Source organism: Leucopleurus acutus (genome assembly GCF_964270905.1).
Source record: "Leucopleurus acutus genome assembly, chromosome: 13".
In the NCBI taxonomy this organism is placed as follows: domain Eukaryota; kingdom Metazoa; phylum Chordata; class Mammalia; order Artiodactyla; family Delphinidae; genus Leucopleurus; species Leucopleurus acutus.
Window position 1 is genome coordinate 39,807,157 of NC_139155.1, and position 24,162 is coordinate 39,831,318.

The 24,162-nt window shown below is 42.9% G+C and overlaps 2 protein-coding genes across 6 annotated transcripts in view; one reads left to right on the forward strand and one right to left on the reverse strand.

The window, feature by feature from the left end:
* MOCOS (molybdenum cofactor sulfurase) overlaps nucleotides 1–24,162 on the reverse strand; it is a 61,648-nt gene that overhangs the window by 20,981 nt on the left and 16,505 nt on the right. For 4 of the 5 annotated variants that reach the window (XR_014326691.1, XM_082853105.1, XM_082853104.1 and 1 more), the window contains 4 exons: nucleotides 19,127–19,243; nucleotides 16,682–17,143; nucleotides 12,108–12,270; nucleotides 140–218 (listed from right to left, as the gene is read on the reverse strand). Coding sequence is in view for 4 of the 5 variants with exons in the window: in XM_082853105.1 (XP_082709231.1) it covers nucleotides 140–218; nucleotides 12,108–12,270; nucleotides 16,682–17,143; nucleotides 19,127–19,243 (821 nt within the window). In the remaining variant the exon portion in view is untranslated. The remainder of the gene's footprint in view (nucleotides 1–139; nucleotides 219–12,107; nucleotides 12,271–16,681; nucleotides 17,144–19,126; nucleotides 19,244–24,162) is intronic. The other variant, XM_082853107.1, reaches the window with a different exon arrangement.
* LOC309970585 (G-rich sequence factor 1-like) lies at nucleotides 1,145–4,572 on the forward strand (the record flags this gene model as incomplete). Its single annotated transcript, XM_082853048.1, has 2 exons — nucleotides 1,145–1,342; nucleotides 2,043–4,572. The coding sequence occupies 2 exons, from the start codon at nucleotides 1,145–1,147 to the stop codon at nucleotides 3,198–3,200; spliced, it is 1,356 nt and encodes a 451-aa protein (XP_082709174.1). The 3' UTR covers nucleotides 3,201–4,572.

The window sequence follows — 24,162 nt, forward strand, 5'->3', positions numbered from 1 at the left end:
AGTGGAGTGTGCGAGGGGGAAGCGGCAGCAGACTGGACAGAGGATGCAGCCGAGGACCGATGGCACAGGGCATTGCTCTCTTCCCCACTCTGAGCCGCCCTGCAGCTAGACCTGCGAATGTCACCTGCTGCAGCCTCACCTGTCCGCACAGACCTTGCTTTGGCAAATCTGAGCCGGTTTGCTGTTCTCCTCAAGTGGCACCGCTATAGGCTCCATCCCTATTGAATAAAGGTTAGAGACAAATTTATCATCATGGAAAAAAAACAAGTATGTCCAAAAAAAAGTCCATTATCCTGAAATATACAAGAATTTGAATGACCCTGGAAATTGGCTGAATCAAGCAAGTGGCTGAGTCTTGGAAATCTCTTTACAACACAGAGATTCTCTTCCTCATTATCGGTACCACCAACAGCATGTGCACTGAGCAGCGTTGTCATGGAAGGCTCTGCACTGGGGCAGTCACATCCACAGTCCCTGGAACACTACAAATTCCTCTGAATGCTTTCTCTACCTCTGCATGACTCCACATCCTGACGTCATTGCTCACTAGGCTACCTTAGATCCTCTAGAAATAGGCAGGCAGACATGAAGGCTCACTCTGTAAGGATGTCAGCATAGTGTCAATTCTCAGTAGCCCCTAGGAATCAGCATCAAATTGGATTCCTGCATCAATCATCATTATCACCAAGAAAAAAAAAACCCAAAAAACTGTTATTATGTCAGTGGGGTTGGGAAGCCATTCTTTTCTAAAAAATTGTTACATACATCGTACATACAAAGGAGTGTTTAACATATATACATAGTGGTCTGAAGAATAATAAACACTCATATACCCAGTACTCAGCTAAAGTGGTATTCATTGTTTCAATAGATTTAGAATAAAATATGTGGAAGAAACTAGAGGAAACTGATCCATGGCCACTGATGGGTGAAAGACCTTTGCTAAAGGCTGGAACGGCTGAGGGCCTCTGCCACTCTGCACTCCTTCTCATCCTTCGTGAGTCATTAAAAATATAGGGAACTGCATGAAGCCAAGACACCTGAGCGGAATTTGTGGCGGCTCCTACTCTGTCGACTCCTCCTGTGTGGCCCACCTGTGCCCTGCACCCTCTCAGCATTGCCGCCAGTCACACTGCTCACCGGCATGACCCAACCTGCCCCCAGCAAGCACACGGCAAGCACACCTGTATCCCTGCTCATGCTGGTCCTGCTTCATCACACACAGCACAGCAACGGGTACATCCATTCCTACTCACGAGCGTCAGATCATGACTGCTACCCAGACCCATGCCAAGCACGACAAGCCTTTCACCTCAACAAAGACAGAGAAGTAACAATATGCGTAAGAGGTATTTCATCAGCTCTGTCCCCTGCTTGTCCATGTCTTACACAAGCATGACCAGTTCCACACTCCTGTCCCTGTGTGGGGAAGGCCAGAAGAGGCCTCATCCAGAAAGCTCCAGAAGTTTGGAGAGTGCTGTGCTGAGTGATTAGAGATGCTGTTGTGTCAAAAGGCATTCATGGGGCTTCCCTGGTGGCGCAGTGGTTGGGGGTCTGCCTGCCGATGCAGGGGACGCTGGTTCGTGCCCCGGTCCGGGTAGATCCCACATGCCGCGGAGCGGCTGGGCCCGTGAGCCGTGGCCGCTGGGCCTGTGCATCTGGAGACTGTGCTCCACGGCGGGAGAGGCCACAGCAGTGAGAGGCCCATGTACCACAAAAAAAAAAAAAAAAAAAAAGGCTGTTTATGGAAGGATGGGATTGCACCAGGTGTGCACCCACAGGGGAGAACAGTAAAGTGAGTCCTGGAACATTGGTTATGAGGAAGTAACCACAGCAGGGGGACAGCACGTGTACAAATGCACAGTGGAAATGCACCCCTGGGCTGCCAGCAGGAGGCCTGCACTCAGCCTCTTTCTACCCTTACCCAAGACTCTGCACAAAACATATATAATCATAAATATGGTCCTCAGCTGGCTTATAAAGGTCATCGCAGGCCTCTTGCTAAACAGGCAACCTAATCTGGGGTCCCCATATGGATTGAGCTCAAGGGCTGCCCCCAACAAAGTTCATGGGGATTGGCGGCGGCGGTGGGCCTGGCGCGCGGTTACAGCCAGGAGTCCAAAACTACCTACCTGGAAGACCTTCCACCTCTCCCTGAATATGAATTGCCTCCGTCCAAGTTAGGAGAGGAAGTGGATGACGTTTATCTCATTCGAGCTCAAGGATTACCGTGGTCGTGCACTGTAGAAGATGTGCTTAGCTTTTTCTCAGACTGCAGAATTCGCAATGGTGAGAATGGAATCCACTTCCTCTTAAATAGAGATGGGAAACGAAGGGGTGATGCCTTAATTGAAATGGAGTCAGAGCAGGATGTGCAAAAAGCCTTAGAAAAACACCGCATGTACATGGGGCAGCGGTATGTGGAAGTATATGAGATAAACAATGAAGATGTGGATGCCTTAATGAAGAGCCTGCATGTCAAATCTACACCTGTGGTAAATGATGGTGTGGTTCGTTTGAGAGGACTTCCTTATAGTTGCGATGAGAAAGACATTATAGACTTCTTCGCAGGACTGAACATAGTAGACATTACTTTTGTCATGGATTATAGAGGGAGAAGAAAAACAGGAGAAGCCTATGTGCAGTTTGAAGAACCAGAAATGGCCAACCAAGCCCTTTTGAAACACAGGGAAGAAATTGGCAACCAATATATAGAGATATTTCCAAGCAGAAGGAATGAAGTTCGAACACATGTTGGTTCTCATAAGGGAAAGAAAACGGCATCTTCTCCCACTGCTAAGTATATAACTGAGCCAGAAATGGTCTTTGAAGAACATGAAGTAACTGAGGATATCCGACCCATGACGGCTTTTGAAAGTGAGAAGGAAATAGAATTGCCTAAGGAGATGTCAGAAAAGATTCCAGAGGCTGTTGATTTTGGAACTACGTCTTCACTACATTTTGTCCACATGAGAGGATTGCCTTTCCAAGCCAATGCCCAAGACATTATAAATTTTTTTGCTCCACTGAAGCCTGTTAGAATCACCATGGAATACAGTTCCAGTGGGAAGGCCACTGGAGAAGCTGATGTGCACTTCGAAACCCACGAGGACGCTGTTGCAGCTATGCTCAAGGATCGGTCCCATGTTCACCATAGATATATTGAATTGTTCCTGAATTCATGTCCGAAAGGAAAATAAGACTTCCAGGGATTCCAGAAAATAAGGATGAAGCAAGAAGCATTTCATTTGCACATCTTTCTTGGACATGGGATCTAAAGTTCCAGGTTTTTAGCAGCAACTGCTAGAGAAACCATTTGGGGGTTTGGGGTTAATTGCTTATAAGAAAAATTCCATAGTGGACTGTTTAGAAAGAAAAAGGAAAGATTCAGTTTGGGATTATGAAATAAACCACAGATTTACTTTTTTGTTTAAACTGTCCAGGATCTGATTAAAAAATCTGGTCTTTATTTTATATGATTAAACAGTTTTCATAGACGATTTGTGACCCAGTGTAAAGACTACATATTTTTATTCAGCGCTGTCCTTTAAAATCTTTCTCCCATTTTAAAAATGATCTGTTTGAGGTTTTGTTTTTTGCCTGTGAATTAAGAGCTCTGATGTGAAACTTTTTATGGAATGAAATACTGATTATTTTAACCAAATACTCACCAAAGCAAGGAAAGGTTTCAGACCTTTGAACCATTATGGTTTGGCAGAGTTATTTTAATTTTAGGTGTATTTGGTTACTTAGATAGGGGTAGGAATTTTAAAAAAATCAAAACAAAAAACAAATACCACAGGTTAGTGAGTGTAAATGACAACAGTTTGGCAGTTTTATGTCTTTAGAAATGTTTTGCCTTTCTAAGCCTTGTGCTGAAGGCATTTAACATTGGTGCCTGTATAATTAAGGAGGCAATTATAGTCTTAATGTAAAAGTTGTCTGACCCCTGCCCCCCCACCTGTTTTTGGTTTTGGGGTAGACCTTAAGGTGTGTGTTAGTCTCAATACTGTGAAGTGACATGTCATAACAGTCCTGACTGGTAAGGACATTAATGGCTTCACTTGAATTTAAACCAGCTCTAGATAGGAAAAAATCTGAGTCTCATTTGCTTTTTCAGTGGGGTAGCACATCCCATATTTTAGAACAAGTAGGGGTGCCTTGCTTAACTAAAAATAGCATTTAATGTATAATCGTGTGAAAGGATTATGGATAAAGCTGTATTTCTGTCACATTGTGGCAGTACTTTCTGCTTTAATATTAAACAGCTTGTTATTTAAATATTGGATCAAAATGGCTGGCTTCAAAATGTAGTCATTAATAAACTAACTTTATGTGTACCTGTGTAGGAGAATCAAAGTCCTGTATGTTTTCTTTGCCTTGTTCCTGTTCTCAGGGTGACGACTGTCACGTGGTTACCAGGAGATGCAGTTCTAGTTCTTAAAGTTTAATTAGCCCAGATTTCTGAGAGGTGGTATCTGGAAGAGAGATTATGTCTTCTCTCACTTAATACATAACCATCTTTGATTACCAGCTAAGATACGGAATCACTGTACTGTAAGTAGTCAATAAATGAAGGCTTGTTTCAGGCTGAAAAAAAAAAAAAAAAAAAAGTTCATGGGGATTGAGTTCATTCCGGATATACTAAGCCCTGTGCTTGTACAGCTCAGAGACACAGAGAAATAAAAGATTCCAACCTCTGGACTCAAGATACCTGAAATCTTTTGGAGTGACAAGTCATTTACATAAAACAATTATAATGCCTTGTTTTAATGTTTATTATTTAGGGCCAAAAGTTTGTCCTACCATACGTGTCCTGAAAAGGATGCCCTTCCTCCACCCACAGTGCTGGAAGTCCCTACAAGTGAGCAGAACATCTGATATACCACACCACCTCACAAAGTGCTGCTGATTTGGAGTGGAAGATATTCGGGTATTTGTTTTCACCCTCTCTTATTCCTTATATTCTGGGATAAATCCTATTTAGTCATGACACACATTTTTACGCTTCAGAGAATAGAAAGAAGAGTAACCCATTCAACTCTTTTTGTATGTTAATATCCTGGGTATACAAACGTAAACAAGAAAAGTATAATAGAAGAGGGTAACATCTCAATTCAAAGAAATGGAAAGATATCCCATGCTCTTGAATTGGAAGAATTAATATTGTTAAAATGGCCATACTACCCAAAGTAATCCAAATATGTAATACAATCCCTATCAAATTACCCATGACATTTTTCACAAAACTAGAACAAATAATCCTAAAATTTATATGGAACCACAAAAGACCCAGAATTGCCAAAGAAATCCTGAGGAAAAAGAACAAAGCTGGAGGGACTTCCCTTGTGATGCAGTGGTTAGGAATCCCATTGCCAATGCAGGGGACATGGGTTTGATCCTTGGTCCGGGAAGATGCCACATGCCACAGAGCAACTGAGCCCATGTGCCACAGCTGCTGAGCCTGCACTCTGGAGCCTGTGAGTCACAATTACTGAGCCCACATGTCACAACTACTGAAGCCCGCACACCTAGAGCCTGTGATCCACAACAAGAGAAGCCACCGCAATGAGAGGTCCACACACTGCAACAAAGAGTAGCCTCTGCTTGCTACGACTAGAGAAAAGCCTGTGCACAGCAACAAAGACCCAACACAGCCATAAATTAATTAATTAATTAATTAATTAATTTTTAAATAAAAGAACAAAGCTGGAGACATAACCCTCCCAGACTTCAGACAATACTACAAAGCTACAGTAATCAAAACAGCACAGCATTGACACAAAAACAGACATATGGATCAATGGAACAGAATAAACAGCCCAGAAATAAACCCACACACCTACAGTCAATTAAACTTCAACAAAGGAGGCAAGAATATACAATGGAGAAAAACAGTCTCTTCAGCAAGTGGTGTTGGGAAAGCTGGACAGCCACATATAAATCAATGATGTTAGAACACACCCTCACACCATACACAAAAATAAACTCAAAATGGCTTAAAGACTTAAGCATAAGACATGACACCATAAAACTCCTAGAAGAGAACATAGGCAAAACATTCTCTGACATAAATCATACCAATGTTTTCATAAGTCAGTCTCCCAAGGCAATAGAAATAAAAGCAAAAATAAACAAATGGGACCTCATCAAACTTACAAGCTTTTGCACAGCAAAGGAAACCATAAACAAAATGAAACAACTACCTACAGACTGGGAGAAAATATTTGCAAATGATGTGACCAATAGGGCTTAATTTCCAAAATATACAAACAGCTCATATAGCTCAATAACAAAAAAGCAAACAACTCAGTCAAAAAATGGGCAGAAGACCTAAATAGACATTTCTCTAGAGAAGACACACAGATCAACAATAGGTGCATGAAAAGATGCTCAACAGCAATTAATTATTAGAGAATTGCAACTCAAAACTACAAAGAGGTACCACCTCACACCAGTCAGAATGGCTATCACTAAAAATATATATAAATAACAAATGCTGGAGAGGGTGTGGAGGAAAGGGAAACCTCCTCCACTGTTGATGGGAATATAAACTGGTGCAGCCACTATGGAGGTTCCTTAAAAAACTAAAAATAGAATTACCATATGATCCAGCAATCCCACTCCTAGGAATATATCCAGAAAAAACAATAATTCAAAAAGATACATGCACTCCAACATTCACTGCAGCACTATTTACAATAGCCAAGACATGGAAACAATCTAAATGTTCATCAACAGATGAGTGGATAAAGAAGATGTGGTATATATATGCAATGGAATATTACTCAGCCCTAAAAAGAATGATATAATGCTATTTGCAGCAACATGGATGGACCTAGAGATTATCATACTAAGTGAAGTAAGTCAGACAGAGAAAGACAAATATCATACAATATCACTTATGTGTGGAATCTAAATAATGATACAAATGAACTTATTTACAAAACAGAAACAGACTCACAGACATAGAAAACAAACTTATGGTTAAAGGGGGGGATAAATTAGGAGTTTGAGATTAGCAGATACAAACAATTATATACAAAATACATAAACAACAAGGTCCTATTGCATAGCATGGGAAACTATATTCAGTATCTTGTAATAAACTATAATGGAAAAGAATCTGAAAATGTATATACATATATATACTATACATATATACTATATATATATATATATATATATTTATAACTGAATCATTTTGCTTATACCAGAAACTAACAACATTGTAAATCAACTATACTTCAATAAAAAAAATTTTTTTAAAGAAGATAACTTCTCAATCTCACTAATAAGAAAAGGTACAAAAATACCAATAAAATATTAGCAAACTAAATCCATCAATGTATCAAAAAATCATTGCCAAATAGTTTTTTTCTTTTCTCCAAGAATGCAAGGATAGTTCAGTACTAGACAATCGACTAATGTTAAGATATCACACTAATAGACTATAGGGAAAAAATATAACCAACAGATGCAGAAAGAGCATTTAGTAAGAACTATTAGTCATGATAAAACTTTTGGCTAAATTTAAAAAAACTACTTTAGCCTGGTAAAACAAATCTATTAAAAATGTACAGTAAATACAACTCTTATTTTTGAAATTTTAGAAGAATTTTATTCAAGTCAGTAATAAAAAAGGATATTTCCCATCACTGCTCCATGCAATAAGAAAAGAAGAAAAAAGAGGGAGTGAATAAAAATTGAAAAGGAAGATATGAAACCGTCATTATTAGAAGATGATATGCCTATTTATATAGAACATGCGAGAAAATCTTCAGATCAACTAATAAAACTAACAGGAATTCAGAAAAAGTACTGGGTAAAACACTGATATACAAAAGTCAACAGTGTTTCTATACTACAACAGTGTTTCTATACTACAAAAATAACCAGTTAAAATATTTAATAGAAAAAAAAGATAGTGCTCAAAATACTCAAATAAACAATTATATAACAAAAAGTGTGCAAAAATTTTCTGGAAAATAGTATTAAAATTATTTTAATAAATTATTATTAAAATTTTGGAGTAAAGAAATCTTCATGGAGAGAGATACTATTTATATATAGAGGACTCAATATTATATGATATAAATTCTCCTGAAATTAATTTATAATATTACAATCAAAATATGATTACAAAATATGTAATTTTGCAATCAAAATCCCAATGAAAATAATAGAGAATGTCAGAATGGATAAAAAGCATGAGCCAACTGTATGCTGGATACAAGAAACTCACTTTAAATATGATATAGGCAGATTAAATGTAAAATGGAGTCATAAAGAAAATGAAAAGGAAGTCTACACAATGGGAGAAAATATTTGCAAATCTGATCTAAAAAGTGACTTATATTCAAATATATAAAGAATTCTTACAACTCAATAATTTAAAAATAAGTAAGCAAAGAATTTAAATAGATATTTTTCTGAAGAAGATACACACATGGACAATAAACACATAAAAAGATGGTCAATATCATTAGTCATTAGGGAAATGCAAATCAAAACCATGTGAGGTACTGCTACACACCCATTAGGATGGCTATTAAAAAAAAGAACAACAGGGCTTCCCTGGTGGCGCAGTGCTTGAGAGTCCGCCTGCCGATGCAGAGGACGTGGGTTCCTGCCCGGTCCGGGAAGATCCCATGTGCCGCGGAGCAGCTGGGCCTGTGGGCCATGGCCGCTGAGCCTGTGCGTCCGGAGCCTGTGCTCCGCAGTGGGAGAGGCCCCAACGGTGAGAGGCCCGCCTAACGCAAAAAAAAAAAAAAAAAACAGAAAATAACAAGTGTTGGGGAAGATGTGGAGAAATTGGAAACTTCATATGTTGCTGGTGGGAATGTAAAATGGTGATGGAGTCACTTTGGAAATGCTAAACACAGAGTTACCATATGACCCAGCAATTCCATTCCTAGGTATATATCCAACAGAATTGAAAACATGTCCACACAAAAATTTATACATAAATGTTCACAGCAGCGTTATTCATAATAACCACAAATGGAAACAATCCAAATATCCATCAACTGATGAATGGATAAAAAAATATGGTATATCTATACAATGGAATCTTATTCAACAATATGGATGACCCTTAAAAACATTATACTAAGTGAAAGAAGCCAGTCATATATTGTTGCCATTTATATGAAACATCCAGAATAGGCAACTCCATAGAAACAGATAGTAGATTAGTGGCTGCCAGAAGCCGGGGATAAGGCTGGGAATGGGGAGTGACTGCTAATGTGTATGGGGTTTCTCTTTGAGGGTGATGCAAATATTCTAAAATTGATTGTGGTGATGGTTGTACAACCTTGTGAATATACCAAACATATCATTGAATGGTACACTTTAAATGAATACATTTTATGGGATGTTACATAAATATCGATAAAGCTAGAAGAAATAAATATAAAGGTGGAAAATGATACACCATACAAACACTAACCACAAGAGAGCTGAATGGCTATATTCATATTAGACAAAGAATTTCACACTTCACATTTTGAAACAAAGAAAATGACCATGCATAAAGAGGAGCATTACTTAGGGAACAATTCACCAAGGAGACATAATAATACTAAGTGAAGCAAAAACTAAGAGAACTAAGGGGAAAATAGACAAACCCACAATTACAGTTGGGGACTTCAACACTCTTCTTTCAGTAAGCAACAGAACTGGTAGCGAGTACATAAAAATTCAGCAAGTACAGAGAAAAACAGCAATACCATCAACCAACTGGTATAGAACTGACATCTATAGAACACTCCACCCAACAACAGGATACACATTCTTTTCAAGTGTATATGGAACACTCATGGCAATAAATCATATCCTTGGTCATAAACCAAACCCTAACAAATTTTAATTTAAAATCTATAAAGTATGTTCTCTCTTTTGGAGAGTTTAATGGAATTAAACTGAAAATCAATAGCTGAATGAAAACAGAAACATCTCCAAATATATAGAAATTAACACACTTCTGTAATCCATGGGTCAAAATGAATATAAAGAGAACAGGTAAGGACATAAAAAGATGCTTAACATCATTAGCCAGTAGGGAAATGAAAATTAAAATCACGACGAAATTGGAGTTCCCTGGTGGCCTAGTAGTTAGGATTCCAGGCTTTGACTGTTGTGGCCTGGGTTCAATCCCTGGTCAAGGAACTGAGATCCCGCAAGACACATGGTATGGCCAAAAAAAAAACAAACAAACATGATGAGATGCCATTACACACCTATTAAAATAAATAAAACAAAAAATACCGACAATACCAAAAGCTGACAGAATGTGGAACAACTGGAACTCTCATACATTGCTGGCGGGAATGAAAAACGATTCAGTCATTCTAGAAAATGGTTTGGCAGTTGCTTTCAAAGGTAAACATATCCTTACCATATGACTCAGCAATCAACGCCTAGTATTTATTCTAGAGAAATGAAAACTTGTGATCAACCAAAAACCTGCACATGAATGTTTAGAGCAGCTCTATTCATAACTGCTCAAAACTGGAAACAATCCAAATGTCCTTTAACAGATGAATGGATGAACACACCCTAGTATATCCATACAATGGAATACTACGCAACAATAAAAAAAGAATAAACTACCGATTCATGCAGTAACTTAGATGGGACTTAAAGGCATCATGCCGAGTGAAAGAAGCCAATGTCAGAAGGTCACATATTGTATATTCTATTTATATAACATTCGCAAAAAAATAAAACTATAGTGATAGAGAACAGATCTCTGATTGCCAGGTGTTAAGGGTGGGGAGAAGAGAGACTATAAAGGGTTAGCATGAGGGAGTTTTCTGGGGTGATGGAACTGTTTTGTACCTTGATGATGGGAGTGACTACACAAATCCGTGCATGTGTTAAAATTCATAGAGGGAACAAAAGGCCAAGAATAGCCAAGACAATCTGGAAGCATGAGGTAGGAGGACCTGCCCTACCAGATATCAAAATTCATTCTATAGTCATTAACATTGGCTTATTGGTTCAAGAAAAAATAAACCACTTCAACAGAATAGAACACCTACAGCCAAGAAACATAATCATTGAATATATGGAAATGGGATATATCACAAAAGTACAGCTATAAGTTAGGAGGGAAATTGGAATATTCTATAAATGGTAGGTGGGGTGTGGAAGGAGAAGGAATGAGACCAAGGAGAAGTACATAGGGAATTTGAGCTATATCTGTAATGTTTTTAAGTATTAAAAGAAGGAGGAGGAGGAAGAGGTAGCAGAGAAGGGAGGAAGGAGGAGGGTAGTAGGAGGTAAGAGAAGTGGGAAGGAGTAGGGAGAGGAGGAGGAGAAATTGAGGCAAATGTGGCCAAATGTGAAGGTTTGTTAAAACTGGATGCTGTAAGTACGTATTATAGTATTCTCTATACTTGTGCTGTCCAACACTGTAGCCACTAGCCACATTTGGTAATTTAAATTAATTAGAATCACATAAAATTAAAATGTAGTTCCAGTGTCCTGCTAGTCACATTTCATGCACTCAGTAGCCACATCTGATTGGTGGCTACCAAACTGGACAATGTAGATGTTGAACATTTCCATCATCATATAAGGGTCCACTGGACAGAGATGGCCTATGAATTTATATGTGTTAGTTCATAATAAAAATCCACAAGGGGGAATTCCCTGGCAGTCCAGTGGTTAGGACTCCACACTTCACCGCTGAGGACCCAGGTTCGATCCTGGTCTGGGAACTAAGACCCCGCAAGCCGTGCCGCCAAAAAAAAAAAAAAAAAAAAAAAAATCCACAAGGAAGAATCAAAGCTTGCAGAACATATGATGAGTGAAGGAATTAAAAGGAATGTAAGTAAAAGGACAACATATAATTTCAATATCTATATCTCTTTACTTTCTGATTGGACCGTCAGATCTTCACCTCTTCCCAAAAATCTGCCCCCAAAGAAATTCCAAAAATGCAAAAGGAACAAACTTTCCGTTGTCTCTTCTAGACATCATTTCACTTCCTTTTGGATTATCTTAATATTTGGTAAAGGAAAAGCCATGACTTTACTTTCCTATGAGAAAAAAAGCTACTCTTGACAGCTGCTTTGTAAAACTGAACCCAGTTTTCAGACCTTGGGCTTTGATGACCATGATCCTTCGCTGCAGGTCAATGAAGGGCTGGATCAGGCAGAGCCGGGGTTCCTGCTTCTGACTCAGGCAAACACCGTTGTGATTCGCAACCATCCAGCTCCGGTCGTACAGCAGCCCTTGATTTCCTAGAGGCCACCTGGTCACCTAAACAAAAAGGTCAATGTATTTTAAGCCAGGGCTCCTCAAAAATCATCTTCGCATTTATTGCACAGTGGCTGTGCTAAAGCAGAGGACTTCAGAAATTCAGCACAGACTCCTGAAGGAAAAAAGGGATGAAGAGAAGGAAGTAAAACAAAGGAGACAATGCAAAGGAGACTTTGGGATTGAGATACCTTCCATTCACCCTCCAGATCAGTTTGCACCCTTCTCCACTTCAACCTGCTTTTTAAGTAGGTAATGCGTGTGCACAGTACAACATTCTGGGAGCACAAGAGTGTATCTGAAAAGTAGGTCTCCGCCCCAGCCTGTGTCCCACTCCCCTCCCCACAGGCCTCCACTGCACCTGCTTTCTGTGTGTCCTTCCACAGTGGTGGATGCCTGAACAGGCATATATCCTTGTACTACAGACTTATTGCACAAATTGTGGCTACACTGGAATGGTCCCTGAGTTGATCCACTTTAAGTGTGTAAGTTTTCCTCAATTCTTCATATTTCTACAAAATTAAAATACAAATTATGCCCAGTGCCCAGATCTTGCATTTAATACCATTCTCCAATAAAAAGAACCAGGACTCTTTGGAGAAATGGTTTATTCCAGGGCTGGGTCAGGGAATATACAAGATGAGCCAGGAGCACCCTGTAGTGCTAGAAAAGTAAGGAAGTGCTCAAAAAACAAACTGATGGAGGTATGTCAAAGGGATGCAGGAGTCAACTGAAAGCATGCCCAATGGCCAAAACTGGAAAATACTGAGTAGTAATAATAATAATAATGTAGTACTGAATTATAATCCAAAGTATAAAATAAATACCCATGAGTCCAAATAAATAAATAGAAAAAGTCAAATCCCTCATACAGAAGAATCCCAAATAATTGATGTAGGTGTTCCCTCCTCAAGAAGGTGGAGCGTAACTCCCTATAACTCCCTACCCCTTAAGTGTGGGCTACACTTAGTGACTTGCTTCCAAAGAGAACAGTATGGGAACAGAGTGGAGGGGAAATTTTACAGTGAAGAAACCTGGCAAATACCGGGTGCTCCAGGTTCATGTCAATAGTGGTAAGTCATGCTGACAGTACCCTAATATGATATGATGAGAATAGCCCTTTACTTCTGTGGTCCTACTTCCAAAACAAACCATAACCCCAGTCTAATCCTCAGAAAGACATCAGACAAACCCAAACTGATGGATATTCTTTTCTTTTTTTTTATTCGGTACGCTGGCCTCTCACTGCTGTGGCCTCTCCCGTTGCGGAGCACAGGCTCCGGATGCGCAGGCCCAGCAGCCACGGCTCACGGGCCCAGCCGCTCCGCGGCATGTGGGATCTCCCCGGACCGGGGCATGAACCCGCGTCCCCCGCATCAGCAGGTGGACTCTCAACCACTGCGCCACCAGGGAAGCCCTACTGATGGATATTCTAAAATATACCTGACGGATACTCCTCAAAACTATCAAGGTTATAAAAACAAGGAAAGTCTGAGAGACTGGTACAGCCCAGAGGAGCCTAGGGAGACACAAGGACTAAATGTCATAAGGTGTCCTGGATGGGATCTGGAACAGAAAAAGAACATTAGGGGAAACCTAATGAAATTTCAATAACATGGGACCAGGTCTTTGCAGGAGTTTTGTCCACAAGTTACACAAGTTGCTTACAGCGCGGCAGGTGCAGTAGTTCCACCCGTGAGGGCTCTTCTGGAGCCAGCTGTCTGTTAAAGAAGGGTGTAGGTGAAGCAATGCTTTTGAAATAGTATTACGATTAAGAGACCAACATTCGCACACTAATTGTGAATCAATTTCATCCTGTCATTTTCCTCTGAGCACTCAGATCAACTTCTCAAAGGAATCTGAAAACTTCAATTGGGGGTAATGAAGAAAGCAAAGCAATTTTTAATCTAGGGGCACTTTGGGGAGGGTTCTGCTGGGAAGGACCTGAGGGAAGACTGAGGCATCAGGGGAAGTGAAGGAGAGGAGCTGCGGGCCCCAGGGGGAGGGGCAGAACTCAAGAAGAAACAGTGTCAAGGCAAACTGAACTCAAGCAAGGTAAGCCCTGTATCCAAGACGCAGAAACGTGGTGCAGTGGGGTGGGAGTGGGGAGGGTACTTGGAGGATTGACAAACCTGGGCTGAAATCTCACGTCAGCTAGTTATTAGCTTTGGACAACTAACCTTCCTGAGCCTTGGCTTTGTCATGTGTAAAATGGACGTTATTATCATTTCTCCTAGGACTGAGTGAAACCTAAAACAAAATATAAAATGTAAAGCAACTGAAATATATCAGATGATCCACAGATGTTAATCCCTTTACCTCTGCCCTTCACTTGTCTTGTGCATCAGACCTCTCCCCACAGACTATGGCTGCTTCTGCTAGTACAGCACTCAAGTTCAGCAATACTATAGTCTATATAATTGTCGCTAGGCCCAGAAACCACCATTAAATCGTTATTTCTATAGGAGAACATGTTTTGAATTACAAATAACTTTTTAGAAGACAGTCTGTTATTGGGAGGCATTTGTCCATGGATTTCTCATTTCTGCATGTCTGTTTCAACAAACAGAAGTACTAATTGTCCTTTTGATCCAGACTACCTTTTCAAGGATGTTTGTATAGTGAACAGCTCTACAACCCTCTGGAGCAGAGGGCAGGTTTGCCCACAGTCCGATATTATAAAGGTAATGGCTTCTCCCAGATCGAAGACTACACAGGTTGGCTGGCATCCTATTATGAAAGAGTCAGGTTTCCTGAGTTAGAGGTTTCTGAACATGAGCGCGGCATCCACCTGGGCCCCTCTGGACCCTGTCTTGGGACCTGGGGCACAAAGAGAAGCAACACACCATGAAGCTCATGCTGCATGCTGGGTTGTGAGTAAGTCCTCTATCTCTGACCCAGGAATCTCATGTCTTCTGTCAGCATCCATGAAACTGTGGCAGGCTGTTTCTCAGACCCTTCACAGTTCTTCGCACCCATCTGTTGGAACATGTCTATCGTTTACTGGCTTCCTCCCTCCTTCTTCTTCTTTGTCTGGGCCAAGTTTTCAGCCAGTGTGTCTGTGTTGCCATGTGAGGGGTGAGCTTTCAGCTGGTGCGGCTGGGCTTTGGGTTATGGAAGGAGTTGGGCAAATAAGTATTCATTGAGGACAGTGGGAGCCAGGGTTCTCACAGGATTTACAAGTGCAGAAAGGGGGACGGCTAAATAAACGTTATGGTGTTGGGTTGGAATTGGAGGTATTAGTACGAAATCATGGCCTATGGATTGATGATGGAGATGGATGGATAGATGATAGATACATAGATACATAGATATGTGTGTGTGTGTCATAAAGTGTCTGCTTCCCTTCTGAGATACTTCACACCCTGAGAGAAGGAACCATTTCCATTTTGCTCATCACTGCACAGCAAGTGCAGGCCCAGGGCCCAGCAGGTAGCAGGTGTTCAGTGTATAGTTTCTGAAAGAGCAGATGGATAGAAGACCTCTAGCAAAAAAGGAAACCTGCTGAGTTTCAGTGTCCTTGTCTGTAAAATGGAACACTGATTCCTGCTACGCTATCTGTGCAATGCGGCTCCTCTATGGGACATGACTCGTCTGTGAAATAGAGTCCTGTTACTCCTCACCCGCCTCCATTCGAGTGGAGGTGAACTTACTTATTTAAGGTCTCAGATTGGAGGACAGGCTCCTGTGTGACCAGCCCGAAATGCAGGTGACAAACAGCCTTGACCATGGTATGTCCGACCAGGAGCCAGGGAGCCTGTCATCCCAGAGGCTCAGGAGGCTGGGAACTTTCTATGAGGCTGTCTTTCTATGATCTGTGTGTGTCCCTGGGACTTGGTCTCTAGCTCCCGGCTCCGGTGACTACCAGGCCAGCATGTTTACAGACATTATGTAGTTCACCTTCACGGGGAGAGCTGAGCGGAACAGACGCATGAGAGCAGGGACCCAGGGAGTCAGCAGACCTGGATTCAAATCCTTGCTCTATCATTTATTAGGGGGTCATGACCTGGGCAAAGTGCTTAACCTCAGTAGCCCCCAGGCTCCATATCTATAAAATGGGGATGATATTACCCAGCACCTCATAATATTGCTTTGAGGATCAAATGAAACAAAGCACGTACGATGCTTCAGCAGGGAGCCAGCACACACACATTCAGTGAAAGTTACATCCTTAACTATCAACAGTAACTAGGTGGTCACACCCAGAAAAAGGATCCTCTCAGGGGTCCCCCTAAGCAGAGCCACGGTCAAAAGTCAGCCCGAACCAAGAAAGGCAGAATGAGAGTGGCTACTACGATTTTGATTTTCTGCATGCTTTCCTTCACTTCCTGAACTTTTTCCTTTGCTTTATCAAACAACATTATAAAGTAAACAAAAAAGAAGCAGTCTCTTTAGCTGCCACTAAAACCCTTACCTCAAATGCGGCACAGGATTTGATTGGGTAGAGGAAAAGGTTGGTGACGATGTGTGACCCAAGGCTCCCATCCAGGATGCCTGCAGCTTTCTCTGAAGGGGTCTGCTGGGTTCTGGTGGTCTCCAGCAGAGGTGGGCACAAACGCACAGCATCCACGGTGGTGGGTGAGTTGTCCCAAACCCTGGAGTCTGGGGAAGCATCTTCCTGAGGTGAGGGACTACGTCTGGCCCTGGTGGCAGGCATGGCTTTCTGAGCTTCGCTCTCTGCTGACAGGGCTCCAGCCTCCCCAGGCGTGGCCAGAGGGAGAGGCTGGCCATGAGACGGGCGCAGTCGGGTTGCTATGATGAACCTGAGAAAGGCCTGGGCATCCTCAAGCGTAGACATGTATCCAAATGAAATCCTCACAGATCCCGTCGGCTGCCCATCTATGAGGTCCACATCATCACCGCAGACATGACCAGCCTAGAATAAAGAAATAAGTCAGCCAGAGTGACTCATTCCTCATGGATAAAGTGGAAACCATTTTGTAAAACGAGTTTTGTTAATTTTATAATATAAACTTAACCCAGGAAAAAAGAATTGCAACAGGAGCCGTGTGCCTGAGGCATAGTTCCAGAAGCACAGAGACTCACTCTCTGGACGTCACTCTTTGCTCAACTGTGAATTGGGGTCTATACCAATCTCAGGGGGCCACTAAAAAGTCTAAAAGATACAACATTGTAAATCGACTATACTTCAATAAAAATAAATAAATAAATTTGTTTTTTTTAAGTTTAAAAGAAATCATTCATGGAAAGCATTTACCAGAAACACGCACACAGTGCTCACCCACAGAGGTATCAAAAGACAGACCAAAGTTTCAGAAGCACAGATGGGTCAGCTCCTTGGTCTACCTAGGGCTTAAGTGACAGGACCACCTGCTGGCCATGCCTTTTAGCCTCTCTCAGAACCAAAGGGAGGTCTGCATCCCTGACAGCTGCCCTTTGACAAGAGGGCAAGACAGAGGTGCTGCCCCTATGAATAACCGGCCCAAGGCCAGGATGAAAGCCAAAGGCAGCATGAGTGCCCGGTCGGGAGGTGGTGAAAGAAAGGCAAGACGTCCCCAAGCCTCTCCAAGCCTGGCAGCCTGGTGTTGGTCGCTGCTCCAGCTGCCTACCTCCCCCAGAGCTGAACCCAAGTCAGTCACCCAAGGAGATGAGGCCACGGCATTCCACAGGATCCATATTACATCAGGAACTGCATTCGTTTCTGTTCTAAGACTCCTTCTCTCTCTTTCGATTTATTTTATTTTATTATTATTATCTTTTAACCACACCATGTGGTGTGAGGGATCTTAGTTCCCCGACCAGGCATCAAACCCACACCCCGTGCAGTGGAAGCACCGAGTCTTAACCACTGGACCGCCAGGGAATTCCCCCTTCTCTCTCTCTCTCTCTCTTTTTTTTTTTTTAAGATTTATCTTTTTTGGGGTTTTTTTGGCTGCATCAGGCCTTAGTTGTGGCACGCAGGATCTTCATTGAGGCATGCAGGATCTTTCATTGTGGCGCGTGGGCTTCTCTCTAATTGTGGCATGCGGGTTTTCTCTCTCTAGTTGTTGCGCGTTGGCTCCTGAGCACGTGGGCTCTGTAGTTTGCAGCACGTGTGCTCTAGTTGAGGCGCACGAGCTCAGTAGTTGTGGCGTGCGGGCTTAGTTGCCCCGCAGCGTGTGAGATCTTAGTATCCTGACCAGGGATCGAACCTGCGTCCCCTGCATTGTAAGGTGGATTCTTTACCACTGGACCACCAGGGGAGTTCCCCCCTCCTTTTTTAAATAAAACATTGTTCACAATTGGTTGGGATTTAATATATTCAATATTTAGTGGCAACCAAAAGAAACTTAAGTTAGAAACTATTCTGATATAAAGAAGGGCTCTTTGCCACTCAAACCATTCCTATGAAATGGTTCAAAACAGGCTGTACCTTGAAGTGACAAACCTCAGCCCAGAGGAGCGGCAGGAAGAGAGGGGACCTGAGAAATGCTGAATGCCCCGTAGAAGAGTTCCTCTCCTCACCCAACCCAGACATGAGCTACCTCCTGCTTGGACATTTCACTCTGGCAGGACTGAACTAGCTAAGGGCCCTCTGCATGTACGAGCACATTTTCACATTTGCTTGACCCTGTTAAAAGCCCTCTTCTGGAAAAACAAAAAACAAAAAACAAAAAACCCTCTTCTGCCTCTAAATGTTTGCCCTCAAACTAAAAAATGACTGCCAGAGACATAGTATCTTGAAGTGTTTTCTATTTTTGTTGACCCTTTTTCTTTACACATTCACAGGGTGGGCTCAGAGAAATGAGCTCGCAGATCCAGCCCTGACCCCAGACACACGACCAGCCTCTAATGAAGTTAGAGGCACCGCCATTGGGGTTTGCTGGCCAGCGTTTGAACCACACGATCCAGTACCAACCTGAAGATGCTTCTTGACCATCTCATCACTTATCCCCAGGTGTCTCTGGCAGGCCCCAGTGTTACAGAAGCAGCCGGTTCGCACGTGGATGTTGTGAAGACTGGCCATTTTATCCACCTGTGGGTTTAATATATGACATGGAACCAGTGTTAGGAGCGTCCAGTTTTACTCTGATTGCCTGGGAAGGAGTTTCAGATCCACACTTGGACCTCTCTTTCTTAATAGTAAAATGAAAATATGAGCTTGGAATTTTGCTCTAAGGGGCCATGATCTATCGTGGGTTTACTAAATACATTTTATAAAATGTTACTGATAATTAAATCTTATCCAGTTCGGTTATAAACATAGGCCTGAGAAAAGTGAAAGATATCAAATTCACACCAAACTCCAAGTTAAGAGCTCACATGTAAAACAAACAATCTGATTTCTTAAATGAGCAGACATTTTTCCAAAGAAGACACACAAATGCCCAACAGGTACGTGAAAAGGTACTCAACATCACTAATTGTTAGGAAAATGTAAATCAAAACCGCAATGACATCAGCTCTCAAATATCTAATAGCGAGCATCTAATATCACACCTGTTAGAACAGCTATTATCAGAAAGACGACACATAACAGGAGGTGGAGAGAATGTGGAGAAAAGGGAATCCTCATGCACTGCTGGTGGGAATGTAAGCTGGTGAGGAGCTATGGAAAACAGTATGGAAGTTCCTTAAAAAATGTGAAATAGAACGAATTGCTGGAACTTTGATCCAGCAATTCTACCTCTGGGTATTTATCCGAAGGAAATGAAATCACTGTCTTGAAAAGATATCTGCACCCCCATGTTCATTACAGTATTTGCACTAGCCAAGAAATGAAGACAACTTAAGTATCCATCAAAGGATGAATGGATAAAAAATATGTGATTTATAAATATTATTATTCAGCTATAAAAAAGGAAATCCTGCCATCTGTGACAACGTGGATGGACCTCGAGGGCATTATGCTAAGTCATAATGAAATATGCTAAGTCATAATGAAAACTGCTAAGAAATGAGTCAGACAAAGACAAATACTGTATGATCTCACCTACATGTGGAATCAACTCAAAATTCATAGACACTGAGAGCAGATCGGTGACTGCCAGAGGCAAGGGATGGGGGTCGTGAAGGTGGTCAAAAGATACAAACTTCTAGTTCTAAGAAAAATAAGTCCTGGGGATGTACTGTACCGCATGGAGACTATAGTTAACAACACTGCACGGCGCATGTGAAAGTTGCTGAGAGAGTAAGTCCTGAAAGCTGTCATCACAAGAAAAAGAATTTGTAACTATGTGTGGTGATGGGTGTTAACTAAACCTGTAGGAATCATTTCGCAATATACATATATATCAAATCACTGCACTGTACACCTAAAACTAATACAGTGTTATACATCAGTTATATCTCAATTGTTAAAAAATATTTTTAGTAAATTAATCTTTGAAAAAAGAGCCCACATGTTTCAAGGGAGATTCACAAAAATAAACTCTGAGGGCGGCTGGGACGTGGGGCAGCTCCTCGGCATCCTCTGCTTCCGGGTAGATTCCCGGAGCAGGACTTAGCAGAGCTACCAGTCAGAGCAGCTCTGCCTCAGCTCCCAGCCCAGGCTACAAACATTACCGTGTTGACACTGTGTGTTATCGATTTGCTTTCATAATGTTTCAGACTTTGGGTTGAATCACAGAACTAACTGCTGCTCAATCCAGAAGTTCCAAGGCTCTTCCCTGTCCCCTGGAAGCTAGACAGGTGACTCGTAGTCACAGGGCTCAAAGGTGAGCTGGCACGAGGGATGTTTACCCCAGCTCTTCTGTTTGTGGGTCCAGGGCTCCATTCTCCCAAGGGCCTCGGGGCCCAGTGAGGGTCCTCAGCCCTGGTGACTCAGGTTAAACTTGGGGGAGTGCCCTAAATGCATTCAAGGAAACAAACACATCTTGCCCAGTCAGAGAAGCCTTTGAAACTTTTCTCCCTGGGAAGTACAGGTGGGGGACACAGACACAGGTCACCAGGTGGTCAGCCTGGCCTCCCCGCTAGGCAAGCGCAGCGGTGTTACCTCCCACACACCCTTATGGGGACTACACTGTCTTCCCTTTAGCCGTCTCCCCTGGATGGTCAGAGTGAAAAGAAGCCACCTCTGCTGGTGAAATCCAGGAGTTCCCTGCTCTCTGAGGTGAGACCTGGCGGCACCACTGGGTCTGGCCTACTCCGCCTCCAGGATCAGGTGGTCTCCATTCAAGGTGCAGCCCCTAGGAAAGCCCCTCACTCCCCGACCCCAACTCCAGCCAAACTGAATGAGAAGTCTCCCCCACCCACCCCGTATCCACTATTCCAGCTACCACAGCCACAAAACAAGGCACCCAAACCTGGCGGCCTAAAACAATAACCATTTTATTGTGCTCACGGCTACAGGGGGGTCAGGAATTCAGAAAGACCCCAGAGGAGATGGCTTGTCTGAGCTGGGAAGACTAGAAGGCTGGGAGCGACATGACGTCTGGGGCTGGAATCACCTGGAGACTCAGCTTCTCATGTATGCGTCTGGCCTCCAAGCCAGAAGGGGTCAAAGCAGACAGTCACCATCATGCCTGCTTTTGGCTTCCTCACAGCATGGCCGCTCAGTGTAAAACTCCTTACACAGTAACTCGAGGCTCCAAAAGTGAATGCCCCGGGGAGCAATGCTGATGCTGCGGGGCCTTTTCTGACCCAGCCTCCGAAGCCAAGCAGTGTCACCTTGTGTAGCATTCTGTTGGTTATGAGCGAGTCATAGACCTGCCAAGATTCTAAGGGGAAGAGACAGGGACCCCACCTAGAAGAGCATGTGGGTGGAAGAGGCTGTTTCGGCCACGCTTACCCTTCATACTAATTTCTCATCACAACTTCATCTCCTCTCACCCTGAGACCTTTGGAATCCCACACAGGCTCGGCCAGTGCCCAGCCAGGTGAAGGAGTTGGCTGCTGGGGCAGGATGAGCGCTGCATCCAGGGAGGGTGAGAAACCGGCCTGACCACAGTGCAATAGAGCACTTGCTTCATACCAGCTCAGTGCTAAGGGGCTGTGTATTGTAACTCATTTAATCCTCGTGACAACCTATCAGCAGGGAAGATTGTTACCCCCATTTCACGGAGACTTGGGGAGCTTACATTAACTCACCCAAGCTCCCAGAGCCAGCAAGAGGCAGTCCAAATCTTAACCCACCCTCTTAACCACTGGGTAGACTGACTTCCAACAGAGGGGAGAATGCAATTCGGAGATTTGGATGTCAAAAACAAGAACCCAAAATCTTCTCACAGAAGGCTCAATTCTTTCACGCATCCCTTGAAAAAGAGACAGCCAGACCCAGCCATGACGCCATCTGATCTTTCCGAAGGCCCCCCAAATCCCTGTGGGATTCCCACATGTGAAGGAGCCCAGGAAAACCCAAGATTCTCCCGGGCCGGCACAGCTGGCCATGCCTCAGCCTCGGCCTCCACTCATAGGATGAGCTTCCTCTACAAAGGCACAGAGGGAGAAACCCATCCTGTGCGATGCCTTGGAGAATGAAGGTCCTGGTGAAGTCAGCCAGGCACCCAGATAGGCTCCCTGAGGGGGAGGGGGAGTCTTCCTCTTGAGGCTTCTCTGGGCAAATGGGGGGGGGGTTCTTTCACCGCTGCTTGGTCCAAGCAGAACCCTGTGGGCCCACCACCCCCCGCCAAGTACAAAGGCTGCCTCTTATTTGTAGAAAAGCTGAAGTCTCCCAGGCCTCCCAGAGTCACAAAAGAAAAGGCTTGAGCAGTTAATGATGAGGGCAAGAGAGTCACAGACTCTGTGTCTGATGAAAGAATGGGATTAATGCCATTGCTTGTAATAATCTATATCTTTGTGGGCACAGGAATAACTGTAGCTTGCTCTGCCCATATATGTGAGTGGGCAACTAAAACTGTCAACAAAGAGATGCTACAGACCCATGTCGACGTCTTTCACTCTAAGATCTCAACACCTTCTCTCAGCATGAAGCAGTTACAGAAGATGGACCTTCACTCCTATTCCCATAGAAATGTAATGATGTCTGATAGTGGGGATTTGTAAGCAGCTCTTTTGCCCCTTTTCTGTTTGTTCATTTCTGTTTTCCTCAGACAGCCCTTAATTGTAAAAATGAGATCACTAGGTAACATTTAACCTAACTCCGGACTTCTGCTCTACTGAATGTACACAGTGCCTTGCTTAACCGGTTGATTCCTTTCCTGGATTAAAAGGAGTAAGAATGAAGAATGAAGTAGTTAAAGAATGACTGACTCTCTAATTAAGTAGTTAAAGAATAACAGCTTCCCTCTTAGCAAATTTGCAGGCGGATAACAGGGGCAAGAGAACATCCAATTGCAGGTGGACCATGAGGACAAGACAGTACCAAACGAAGATCAGAAGTCAGTGGGTCTGCACACAATGGAAAGATGATGACAATCTGATCTCCTACCTTAATGATTAACTGAGACTCTTTCCCCTTTTTCCCTTTAAAAATTGTCATGGCTGAGCAGAATCTTCGGAGTTGGTCTCCAGACATGAGTCCACTTTCACCCCAGATTGCCAGTTTTCTGAATAAAGCACCTTTCCTTTCTACTGACACTTGCCCCTCGATTATTAGCTTTTGAGTGGTGAGCAACCCAACCTGAGTTTGGTAACATGCCTGCCACAGCACACTTCATGGTCGCTTGTCTGCCCTCCTCCACACCCCTGAAAACATACACTTATTTTAGGTTTGAGAACGAAACTTATTGTACCAATAACCTAGAATAACATGTTTGAGAAGGCAAAGCTTTGGCCCCGATGCATTTTCCACCATCCCTCAGAAGCATTTACAATCGCCTGCTTCTGAGTGGTGCTGGGCTGTGTAAGTGAGGGGCAGTGTGGGCTGGGGTCTTCACAGTCAACTCACCCAAGGGACAGCTTATGGTTGTAGAGTGTTGGCCCTTGGACACCAGTGAGAACCAACATTTCCCCCAGAGAATATTTCTCAGGTTGGTTCCTCAGAGAGTTTATGGC